Here is a 12464-nt window from a genome sequence, read left to right on the forward strand (position 1 = left end):
GCCCCTTTAACAGCGGAGCCTCAGCCTGACATCAGAGGGCTGGTGAGTCCTGGGAGAGTTTGGAAGCGTGCTGCTCTGCAGAAGCGGTGCCAACACATCCCTGTTTCCCTGCCTCTTTGCTGCTCTTGTTTCTGTGTGCATTTTAACACACTGCATATGTATCTGTGCCTGCCAGTGCATGTCTGCAGGGTTTACATTAACCAGCTCAAGATGAAGTTGGTAAACAGCTATTAAAGTTCAGCTATTAATGTCTCAAAGGGTGTCATTTCTGGGTGAGAAAGTCACTTGCATCCTTTGGTTCCCTACAGGCTGTTCCCTTGTTTGCAACCCAAATAGATTTTCTTCCTAACAGTTATGCAGACATAACTGGATTTTGGTTTGTTGTTCCCTGGCATAGGGAGGGGAAATGAATCTCCTGTGGCTTGGGGGGGGGGGGGGGGGAGCCAGGAGCGTTCACGTTTTTAATGTTTCTTTGATAGGAAGGAGTCAGGATCAAAACCTGTAGCTCTGGTGTTTAAAGTTCTCAATCCCAAACAGAGCCAGCACCTAATGCTGCTCTTTTGCCCAGGAACAAAATGCTGAATCCAGCAATTCCTGAGCTTTGCGGGAGGGTGAAAACTGGCTCAGTTTTTTTCAGACTGTCACAATTAGAAAGTTACTTGGAAGCCAGACTGAAGTCCCAAACCCTGGGCAGCCTCAGCGCTGAGCAGAGAAGCCGAAATCAAGTCGGAGCATAGATCCCAGCTGCACATCTAAAGCTATTTATTCTTGCACAGGTTTTTTTCACACGTTCTTGCCTTCTGTTTTTGCTGGAGCCCCTGTCCCTATTGAGAGGCAAATTTTAGCCATCTGGCAAAGCAGCCTGTAGAAAAAAGAGAAAACACAATATGCGTGGGCACACACACAAACACACACACACACACACACTCACAGTCGGGAGATTAAGAAAGACAAAAACTTAGCTGAATCCCGTGGCTTTTGCTGAAGTGCATCGGGCAGCCCTACGGAGCGAGAGGAGGGACTGCGGGAGCGGGCTGGCGGAGGGGAGGACAGTTTCAATGCCGTCAGGTCTGTGTGTGTGCGTGTGTGCGTGTGGGGATGTGGGGAACCGTTGCAGGCAGGGGAAGGCGTGACCTGCATGGAAAATGCCAGACAGCTCCAGACACACACACATACACGCTCACACGCTCACAAATCTCGGCACAAAGATAAGACGGACAGTGGAGCGCTTGGAACGAGGCAAAGCCATCCCCCCAAAACAAACAAACAACTCGCGCTCCAAAACGACCGGCAAACTCTCCGAGCTGCAAAATGAGGTGAGTACCTACCCGATGAACCGACCCTGGGGTCCCGCGTGCTGTTGTCTCCAGGCCAGGCTGGGGAGAGGGGCGATCCCTCTGGAGAGCGCTTCCCTTTGATGACCGCGGCTTCGGCTTCCCCGTCTGCGCGCGCGATCAAGGCATTGCTCACGTCTCGACTTCGCGCTGCAGCTCGGCTTGTGTGCCAGCGCGGCGGAGGAATGCGAGCAGGCTGCGAGGCGCTCGCGGCTGGCGCGGGCTGCTCGGTTCGCAGCGAGGGAGCGTGAGATTACTGCTGTGCCGCGCTCCACGCGCGCGGCGCACGCCCAAAGGTGCGAGTTCGGCTTTATGTGCTGCACGGGACTCGTGTTTCTAGGCACACAGCGGTCAGTTTTCACTTTCGCATGAAGATAAGACTTTCCTGGCATGGGAAAGTTTGATGTTACTTTACTTCCTCTGTTTAAAGAGAAAGCCAAGAGTTGCACCAGCGAAAGGCCCATTCAAGTCAAGGAGGTGAGACTCATTTATGCCTGATGAGCATCTAGCCCTTGTGTATGTACTCTGACCAGAAGAGAAACAGATTTTCCCTTCACACATTTTTGTGGTTTCAGACAAGCTGTCAGAAAAAGGCATGTTCAACCTCACTCTGCTTGAAAGAAAAATCAGTCCAGATTTTTCAGCTCCCATTAACTTTACTTTGTAACCAAGAGCCGGGGAAAGTGATGGCACCACGCAAATGAGCCCCAGTAATATACTGTCCTGGCTTCAAAAGAACGCAGACAGGTTTAAAAATAATCCACTTACATAGCTTCAATTTCCTCACCAGCATAGCTAAATTTTGAAACCGTATGTAGATATATATGTGAGTTGTTCCAGCGACTGCAGTACACACCTGTAAGTCTTTGCCAGGCCTTAGCACCTATTTTTGAAAGCTGAAATATTCTTCTCTAATGGCTCTAATTTCCTAAATGCTTCTTTTCCTATGAGCACTCCACTGAGCATAAAGGGCATAAGGTATGTTCCTCATTCTAGGTCCCATGCAATAGCATGAACTTTCATTTTCAGACCTCCAGCACAGGCAGAGCTGTGTGCACCTCCCTGTGCACTGAGAAATGCTGCGTTTATGCTCACTTTCATGCTGCAAAATGGAGCTCAGGGTTGGTGGGAGGTCAGCTGGACCGCTGCTGCTTTACCTGGATCCTCTGCCCACCTCTGACACAAACAAGTTGATACCTGTGGCAAACTCTTTAGGGTCAGAATTTTAGAAGTCTAGTTTGATCCCAAAAGAACTCTAAGGATCTTCACCTCTGTGGGCTTCTCTACCTGAGGGAGTGCTACCCTGAGATAGAGAGAAGAGAGGAGAAGCGAAGCGAAGTGAAGCTAGGTTTTACTTGCCCAGTTGCGAAGAGCTGTGCTGTGAGAGTCAGCAATCCCAATCTGGCAGGATGAAACTAAACAGTAGTAGCAGTACTAGTAGTAATAATAATAATATTAATAATAATAATAAGCTGTTGCCGCCATGATGCTTTCATTATACTGATTTAGAAAACATCATTACTTTATTAAGTGCCCTTATGTCCATTCTTCTGCTAAATGAAGATTTGCCCATCAGAGGGCCATTAGCCCATGGCTATCTGTTCACAGAAAGTGTTAGAAACATTTAACTCCTGAAGGTGTCTGGAGCTGGATGGGAGGCCCGTGCTGTTTGTTGCACCTGCTTTACACACCTCCCCAAGGCTCTTCCGTCCTTGCGTGCTACCTCCCGCCCCCCTGCAACTTGGCATGGAATTTGCTCACAGGAATGCAGCGCTGCATCTCCTCTCCCACCCGGCACCTCGCACCAGATCTGTGACCCCCGCCAGCTCCCCTCTGTGGAGCATGGAGTAGGAGAGAGGTGGTTGTGCCGCATCCCAGAGCCCTGCATTAAAAAGCATCCTAGCAAGCCCCAGCCTTGGTCCCAGCATCCCCTTCCCAGTGAGCCCTGTGCAGCGGCCCACACGAATGTATCTGGGAGCTCTGCTCCTTGCAAGGCCAGGAGCCATTTTGCACTTTCCACCCCACACTGTGGTGTCAGGGAGCTGGATATTTGCCAAGCATTTAGGCTGGGACAGAGCAGACCCCGGACACAAATGCCCCATATGTTGCCCTGGTGTTGCATCTAGGACCTGTCCCCAGTCATAGAGTCAGATACCAGTGTTTCGACCATGAGGCCTTACATGACCTGCTTGGAAAAATAGACTGAGCCCTTGACAGGTTTTGGCACTTCAAGAGCTTCATTTGATCTCTCTGTGTGTTTTCCAGGTACCCTCTGGCTTGGTCATTTTGTGCTTTTCTGCTTTCTGTGGCAGATGCCATTGAGCTGACAGATATGTTTGGAGAGATACAGTCCCCAAACTTCCCGGATTCTTACCCAAGTGACTCGGAAATGACATGGAATATTTCTGTGCCTGATGGATTTAAAATCAAGCTCTACTTCATGCATTTTGACTTGGAGTCATCCTACCTCTGTGAATACGACTATGTGAAGGTGAGCTGTGGTGTTACAGGACAAATGGAGGGGTAGTGGGGAGAGCAGTTTGGCCAGCTGAGAGAGGGTAGTGCTGGAAAATCTGGGAACAAGCTATTTTTCCCCATTTATTGGGCACAAGAATTGTCAGTCCGGTGGATGATAGGGCAAGCACAGATAAGCTGATAACATCTGTTGGACTAAGCAGTGAGTGAGGCACTCAGGTTCAGAGCTTAGCCACAAAGGCCCAGGTTTCTGGAGGTATATGGGCACCTAATTCTCATTTAACCCAATGGTATTTAGGCACCTACATGCTGATGAAAGTCGGCTAAACCCCCAGCCTGTGCTACTGTAGCATCAAACTCATGCAAGGAAGGTGCCTGATGAGTTGTGTGCCTTTGCCAGGCCGTGGTCATGTGTGTCCCGCAGGCAGCCTGGGTTCGCAGCTGTGCTTGCAGGCTCTCGGGACATCCCATCCGATCCCAGTGGAAGCAAGAGGGAAGCATTAGACCTGAGCTTGAGCCTGTAAGTTTGGATCTGCGTCCACAGCCTCCATCCCACAAGCAGCCCGGTTCAGACCTAAAGGCTTCCTTGGGTTCACGGCAAACCCATTGCACAGCTCAGATCCAAATTTTGAGGCCACTGCTTGCAAATACCGAAAGCGTAGACAAGCTACAGATGTTCCCAGGGAGCTGGTCATGACCAGCAGCATAAGACTTCGGTCTGCTTCAGTGCAGAGCAGACTCCATCAGAAACCACGGTGGGCCACACGCTGCTGTGCCTCTGAGCATCCTTATGCCTTGAAACACATGTCTCCAGACAGGGCTCTCCTTCATGTCCAGAACAAGCTGGGTTCTCCCCTCTTTGGACTAGATAAGGTTGGCTGCTGTCTGGATCAGCTATAGTAAGCAGGTGCTTTCAATGTTAGCCCCACTGAACCGGGCTGAAACTAGGCACAGGTCTCACTTGGCCTCTCGCACAGATGCAGGCGGAGTGTGGATCCAGGTCTGCAGCCACAGAGCTCAGCCCTGACACTAGTTGCCAGCTAATTTAAATTATTATTTCATTCTTGTGCTAAGAAGACAAAGCAAACGTTTGTGTTTTTCCTCTCAGATCTGCTGTTTGCTGTTTTAATTTCCCCTTTGCGCTGGCACTCCTTCTGCTATTAACAGCTCTCATTGAGGTTTGATTAGTTCTTTCTGCTTCTCCTGGATCTTCTCCAAGCACAAGGGCCATGGACATATATAGAGATATATTACTTTAAAAATCCAATAGGCTCAAGGAGTGGATTTCTTGGAAACTTTCCCCATTCCGAGCTTTACTGCTCCTCCCCCCCTTCACCCCCTGCTCATTTTTCCTTTTTCATAAGGCTCCCTGTTATTTGGCCATGGTGCCAATTTGGCATCATAACTCTCCCTGCCGCTGGATTTCCATAAGAAGGAGGTATTTTTCACGGGGATTTAGATCTCAGCTGTATAAATTTGCTCTGGGCTGAAACTCAGCTTGCACAGCCTCTACCAAGGAATTATATTTGTGTTGAAAATGCTCAGAAAATGTCCGTCTGGATGGATTATGGGTGATCCATAAGTTCCTCCACTAGGTTGAGATACAATCCTGATGCTGCTAAACCACCAGCTTAGAAAATGTAAGGAGAGCACACAAACGACTTCATGGCCATTTGCCTCCTTGGATCTGTGGGTTCAGCCTCCATCATCATCAGTGCAAGACATGAAAAGAGAATCAGCCCATGCCCTGTCTTTGATAGAGGCCAACGGTGCATGCCTGTAGAATATAATTCTGGACCCAACTTGTATAGGTGCTTCTCTTTAATACTCTGCCAGGTCCAGTAAAGAGGCTCATCACAGCTTAGAAAGCCAAAAGTGGCACCTCTGTATCTGCTAGTACTTGTTAGATTTCTCCTCCGTGAATTTGTCCAATTGCTTTCTGAACTCTTGTGTGAACCTCTGCAGCCTTCTGTGGCAGTTAGCTGCACACATTAAATACGTGATTATGTACGTGATTATGTACGTGTGTGAAGAAATACCTCTGCTTGTTTGTCCTGAACAAGGTCCTGACCCGAAGTCTGTTGGACTCTCCTGTCAGCCTCTTCATTGTCTTCACTGCTATAAGAATGAGGTCAAAAATCAGGGCTAAATAGCCCCAGCGCAAGGCAAGGAAAAAAAAAAATCCCAGCTCAGGACAGGTAGAAAGCAATTGTGCTGTGGCCTTTGCTTCCATTACCTTCTCAGCCATCCATATGCCTGCTCTGGAGTAGTGTAGAAAGTGGTCTTGAGTGGCAAGTTCGGAGGAAGCCAAGCTGCAAACATACACAGATCTCTGCCTTCGGGGTGGTCTTCAGAAGAGAACAGTTTCCAGAGCTCTGAAACAATGGCTAATTAAAACAATAGTTGTTTATTTACATATATAGATATATTCATACACACACACATATATATATATATAAAAAGAACATGCAGCTCCAAAAGAAATGCTTGCAGGCCAGGGGGATACTTTGTGCAAACGAAGATGGCAAAGGCTGTGAGTAGTGCTTTTGGGAGTGAGGTGCCTAGGGAGGGAGTGAGCCAGAAGGTACATGAGGGACAGTCACCTGCCAAAATATGCACTCAAAGAAGGTCAGCCCTGCGCAGGTAGGAAACACCAGCATACAAGCTGCCTTTGGAAGCTCAGGGTCTTAGTGAGTCAAAGACAGCCTCTCCAAGGCTTTTGGATCCGTGCCCTGAATCAGGTGCCAGGCCCAGGAGGGACGGGGAACAAGCAGCCGTGGACGCTGGGCTCTGTGCTCTCTGCTCAACTCATGCCTTCCAGCTCTCCGTCCGGCATGCTGCACCAGCCCTGCTGAGACAGCAGGGATGTTTGCTCCTCCGTGGGCTCTGTCCCCAGCCTTGCCAGGGCACAGCTCTGCCAGGCATCCCTGGGTCCCTCTCACCACTGATTTGGGGTACCTCATGTGGGGGGGTCTCACCTGAATTGGTGCAGAGCTCGGCTCCCTTCCAGGGTGCTGCAAGTGCTGAGCGCTTGTGCGTTTCAAGTCTCCTGCACTGTCCTAAGGCACCCAGAAAGCAGTGGCTGCAATTGGGAAAAGTGGGTTAAGTGACTTGACGAGTGTCACAGGGGAGAGCAGTGGCAGAGGCAGGGAGCTGCGAGACAAAATCTGAGTGGCTTTTTGTGCGAGGCTCCTACCTCAGGCTGGACAGAAGGGCTCAGCTTGGGCTGAATTTCTGCATTCTCTTGAACTGGGGGAAGCAAGGGAAACTTCCAAGGCTGTGACTCAAAACCTCACTGTGGTTTTACAGGGTTTTTTGGGAAGCAGATGTCACAGCTTTGGGTCATAAGTTTGGAGCACCTCCAGGCTGGTATTCACCCCATATGGGAGTCAATTTGTCATAGAGGTGCTTTTCAGGCCAGCCATGGGGAGATGGGTCCTGCTAGAAGGAGCATGCAAAGTAGCCTGCAGTTTTCCTACACCGCACATAGAGATTAGATGGCTTTGCTGCTCACCGTTCACTTCTGAGAGGCCTTCATGTCTAAATCCCGCAGCTGGTCAGGGATACCGAGCCTGAGGTCCTATCTGTGTGTTTTTGCACATACTCTGTCAAGCCCTGACAGCCTTTGAGGGTTTGGCAGTGCAGCTGGGACCAAGATCTTGAATGAAGAAGATGAAGACAGGGCCTTTGGCGAGACGATTTCCCTACAGTCAGCCTATGATGAGTCCTTGTAGGCTCACAGTCCTGGTGGGGTTACCCTTCTTCATCCCAAGCCCTGCCACTAGGTCCCAGTTAGAAATGACACGTGCTTGAGGCCTGGCAGATTTCAGCACATGCCATAAGGCTTTCCTTTCACTCCTACAAGCACAGTGCCTGCCTGTAGAGGGTCTATTCAACTGTGGATGATGGAGGAGGGCAGAGGGGGTCTGTGGTGCTTTGTGGGTCCCATGCATCCCATCTCCTGCAACCCGACCGAGGCCTCCCTTGGACAAATCTCCCTTTATGCCTAGCCTCTCCAGCCCAGGTATGGCACTTTGGGCACTTTTCTGCAGCTGCCCTTCAAGCCCATGTCCCCAGGGAGGCTCTGTGCCTTTGGGTGCTCACATAAGGGAGCAGGTCTCCTATGACTCTGTGTGTACTAACACCCAGGAGCCTGGGATGGAGCTAAGGTGAAAATGGTGGCTGCAAATACGTTCAGCCTCCATCCCGCAAGCGCAGCCATGCTGGGCTGTTCCTTGGGCGCCCACCGCAACTCCGTCCCTGGCTGCGGTGGAGCCAATGCTGTCCCTGGGCAGGGAGATGGGCAAAGTCACTGCCATCCCCCTTGTCTGGGCAACGCAGCATGGCCTTGCAGGGAGCCAGCACGTGTCAGGCTGGCAAGGCGAGAGCGGGTATGGCCACGCTGGGGACACAGTGCTCAGGGAGAGTAAGCGGTTAATGTCCCGGCTCCAGAAAGCAGCTCGTGGGCAATTGTGACAGCTTTGTGATGTGACGGAGCTGCAGCTCCCTAAAGTTTAGCGGCAGCTCCCTAAAGTTTGGCGTGGCATTCAGGGCATGTCACAGACCAGCATTGCACGCAGCATCCTTGGCTCAGAGGTTGCCATCTCCTGCCTGCAAGGCTATGGAGAGGGAAGCCCATATTTGCCTGCTTTTCAGCACTTGGGTAACACCAGTGAAGGGCTGCATGCTGCACCGCAGCCTCATGCCATGCACTATGGTCCTTGCAGAGACTATGGGTGCACTGCGCCATTGCAGCCCCTGGAGTGCTAAGTGGGGCTGAGGAAGGAGCCTGCTGCCACATCTGGGGCCATGCACAGCCTGGGGCACTGGGGAACACATGACAGTCCCATTTACATGTTCATCTGCTCAGAGAGAGCGGGAGGGGAGAAAACAAAAAGTCAGGGCTTGGTATGAACTGTGGGGGGGGGGGTCATGCCTTCAACCAGGCTCAGCTGGGGGTAATCAGGGCCCTGGGGCTTTAGGATCCCAAGCAGAGCATGTCAAGTCTCCCGGAGGCAGCCAGGAGGACAGAAGAGCCAAGAGCTTTGCTGCCTGCATTTCCCATCATGACGGCTCTGACCAGAGGAGCCTGGTGATACTGGCCACTCCCCCACAGTTAGGGGCCACAGTCACCCCCGATGCAGCCCCAAATGGGAAGTGGGATGAACAGCCAGGGAAAGGAGCAAGCAGTTCCATCGCAACCCTGGTATCCCATCTCACACACCCTAGGAGGGAGCAAGCCCAGCTCAGGCATCCTGGAGAATTAGGGCATGTGGGCACAGCAAGACCGCAGGAGGAGACAGTCTCGAAATGCTGAGCCAAGTCCCCAGCAGGAGAAGCCTCCCATCCTCCCTGTCCTGCTGCAGTGAGAGCACTTTGTCCTGAGCTGCTGTGCATGTTGCTGTGGGAATTCAGGTGCTCGTTTGCATGCTGAAGGACCCCGAAAGCAGATCAGTGAGAGAATGGACATGTATCGGGGAGAAGACACATGCATATTGGGGAGATGATCTCTGGGAAGCCAAGACACAGGCTTCTGCTCCTGGCTTGGGCTGTCCCGTCCCAGCCTTGTTTCCAACAGTCAGTAGCATCACCAGTCATTTTGCGAAAGCCCCATTAGTCTGGGTGTTGTCCTGTTTCATGCACGTTAACTGCAAGGCGACTCTGTAGGGGCTGTTCCGTGCCCTTCCCTGTCTCTGAGCATCTCCTCCCCATGTCATGTTCCCAGTGTCTTCAGCCCAGCACTGCAATTTCTCTGCCTAATGAGCCATTTATATATATTACAAGTGGTATGTTTGGCCCTCATCAGTCCAATTAGTGCATTCCTGGAGGGCCGAGGGAGGGGGTGGCGGCTGCATTTCCTTATTGCGGCTTCGTGCTCTTTTCCGGTGGCAGATATCAAGCCGCCAGGCCAAATTCCACTTGGGGTTTGTGAAGTTTCGTTAACTCACCCATTGCAGGAGGTATCTCTGAAGTGCCGCTGCTCTGATGCAGCAGCTGATGTCCTGGGGAAGGCTTTCCTCCTCACCGAGCGTTTGGTTGAACCGGGGTGCCCCAGACCCCCAGTCCCAGCAGGGAAACCTGCGTGGGGCACCAAGGCTGCACAGCTTCTTTCACCACCTCCCACTGCATCGCACCAACCCCTTAGTCACAGTCCAAGCCAAAATGCAGGGGAAAGAGCCCCAGCTCGGGGAGGGACCACTGACTCCTTCCATTTCCTTGGGGAGAGAAATCCGAACAATGAGCCCGGGAGCAAAGCGGAAATTGGAAAGACAGCAGGAGGCAGGGGCACTTGGTTGTCTGGCTTCTGTAAGGGTAAATTTAAGGCACAAGAGTGTCGCTATATTTTATTTTACAAAGGAGGATTCTTTCAGCGTATTTTTATAGGGAATTTCTCCGCAGCAATTGATATTTCCCTCAGGGACACATCTTCTCTAGTGAAAACGTCGACATCGTGACCCTGGAGGGAGAAATTCCAAACAAACAACCAGGATTTAATTACTAGCCTGCTCGCTGGATGTAAATGATCTACGAAAAAGTATACAGTCCTCAGCAGCAGCAGCAAATATTAACCAGGGAGGATGACCTCTCTGTTTAGTTTACTGCCGGAGGGCTGTATCTGCTCCCTGTGTCTCGGGGCATGGGACCCATCACAGATAAGGGGCCGTGGATGCCGTCGGCTGCAGCTCTCCGGGCCTCGTCCCGCCGCTCCCCGGGCCGGGACCCCAGGCTTGGCCAGGGCTGCACGGGAAGGGCTTCCCGCTGCATCCCGCTGCTCAGCGGCTCCGGTGCGGTTTCAGGTCAGCGGGGAGGGGATGAGTTCACGGCCGCGACTCACGCGTCCCTGCAGGCAGAGGTGACAGCCAGGGCTGGCCTGAGAATAGAGGAGACGGCTGGAAACAGCTCCTTGGGACAAAAAATGCCGCGTGTCCTGTATTCACACTGCCTCGGATGAGATTTCACGTCGGGGAAGGAAAAGCAGTACACTTTTTAATGTGGCTGAAATGCCAGTTTTTTACACTTTTGGAGGTGGCAGCTCCTGTTTTTCACTTTGAAATGATATTTCGTTTCGAACTGTTCTTTAATTTAAATTTTAAAAAAATTCCAAAGCACCACAGTATATTTTAATGTGATTGAAACCAGATGGACCCCAAATTACTTTTTATTTGTTTGTTTTTTTCAGAACTCTTTTACACACACACACAAAATTGAATTAGGTTTTTGTCCCAATGTGGGACGCATGTTTTTTCTCCAAATTCTCAAAATTTATCATCGGAAAGTCTCTCTCTTTTCTGGCCAGCTGTGGCTTGTATGAGAGTATGGAAAATAGCTGGAGGCAATGTCAAGGCATGCTGATTTGCCATTTCCATGTCGTCTTTCCCTGGCATGAGCAAGTTTCCGCCTGTATGCTCAGCCCTAGGAAATTTCCCTTCTTGCCCCAGCCCGGAGGGTCTCCAGGTGCTGGTGGCTGCTGTGGGAGCCCAGGGCGGCAGCGCAATGGGGATGTCGCATCACCAAGGCCAAGGCAAACCCGGGATGGCCTTGCAACGCTGCGCGGTTCCCAGCCAGTCGGGCCGCTTCCCCGCAGACGCTTCATTGCAGTCGCTGCGCTTCGGCTGCTGGCTCCCTGCTCTTCGTGCCGGGGGGCTGCTCTCTTCCTCGCAGCCTCAATAGCCACCGCTTGGCATGAGCGGCAGCAGGCTGGCCTGCTCAGGGAGCCCGCATTCCTCTGCCGAGGGGTTATTCATATTCAAATCTCCTGGGGAAAAGCAGACAGGGAGCTGGGCACTGGAGCTGGGAGATGTTGTGACCAAGAAGGGGGTTGGGGGGGGTGGGATGGCAGGAGACCGAGATGGAATCACAGGGACTCAAACCTGAAATATTCCTGGGGAAAACGGCAAGGAAAAAGGAGGGGAGGGGGTTTCCAGGGAAAGCAGGAGGGTTTTCTGCAGCAATTGCAGTGACTCCAGGCACCAACAAGGCCATGCTTTAAAGGTATGCACATAGGGGCTATCGAGCGCCCTGGGATGGCAGCTGGGCACACTAGCCCGTCAGCCTCTCCCAGCGCCCATCAGGCCGTGGGACGTGGCTCTGAGTCAACGTGCCTGGAGCTGCACGTTTGGGACTGACTGGGACCTGAGCAGCAGGGACACACACAGGGACAGCCAGGACAGGACCAAGCTTGTGCAGCCCAGCCTGAGGGACAGAAACACCATCCACATTAGAGCTGATTGCAAGTTAGACCTGATTGACCTGATGCAAACGAGACGTGGGCTGTGGCCTCTCCAAATAGGCTAGCAGTGAGGCCATGCGTGGCTTGTTCCCAGCAGGCAGGGGTGATGATAACAGGGACATGCATGGGGACCATGTAGTGCAGAGAGGACAAGCAACCCCAGAGCATGAGACATCTGAAGTAGAAGTGATTAATGCCTGGTTCCCCCAGAGTACTCATTGCCTCTAGCTCTCACACCGGCGCTGCTAGTTGGTTGTCTGCTCTGCTTCCTGTCTCAGCATCCCTGGGGTCAAGGGGCAGGGGGTTTCCTTGGGGGTCCAAGCACCCTCCCAACACCACCACCTGGCCCTGCAGCCATCAGACAGATGCTGCTGCACTGATGAGTGGGCGGAAGGAGGAGGCATCTCAGGTACCGGCAGCTCCGA

At 51.9% G+C, this 12464-nt stretch overlaps 1 protein-coding gene across 2 annotated transcripts in view; it reads left to right on the forward strand.

Moving 5' to 3' along the window:
- The first annotated feature begins 882 nt into the window (after positions 1-882).
- Positions 883-12464, forward strand: part of MASP1 (MBL associated serine protease 1) — a 29906-nt gene continuing 18324 nt past the window's right edge. The window contains exons 1-2 of one of the 2 annotated variants that reach the window (XM_009682143.2): positions 883-1316; positions 3600-3825. In XM_009682143.2, coding sequence (XP_009680438.2) covers positions 1312-1316; positions 3600-3825 — 231 coding nt within the window. In that variant the 5' untranslated portion in view covers positions 883-1311. Of the gene's footprint in view, positions 1317-3599; positions 3826-10447; positions 10607-12464 lie in introns of those variants that run through there. The other variant, XM_068954382.1, reaches the window with a different exon arrangement.

The sequence above is a fragment of the Struthio camelus genome, chromosome 9 (assembly GCF_040807025.1).
Source record: "Struthio camelus isolate bStrCam1 chromosome 9, bStrCam1.hap1, whole genome shotgun sequence".
In the NCBI taxonomy this organism is placed as follows: domain Eukaryota; kingdom Metazoa; phylum Chordata; class Aves; order Struthioniformes; family Struthionidae; genus Struthio; species Struthio camelus.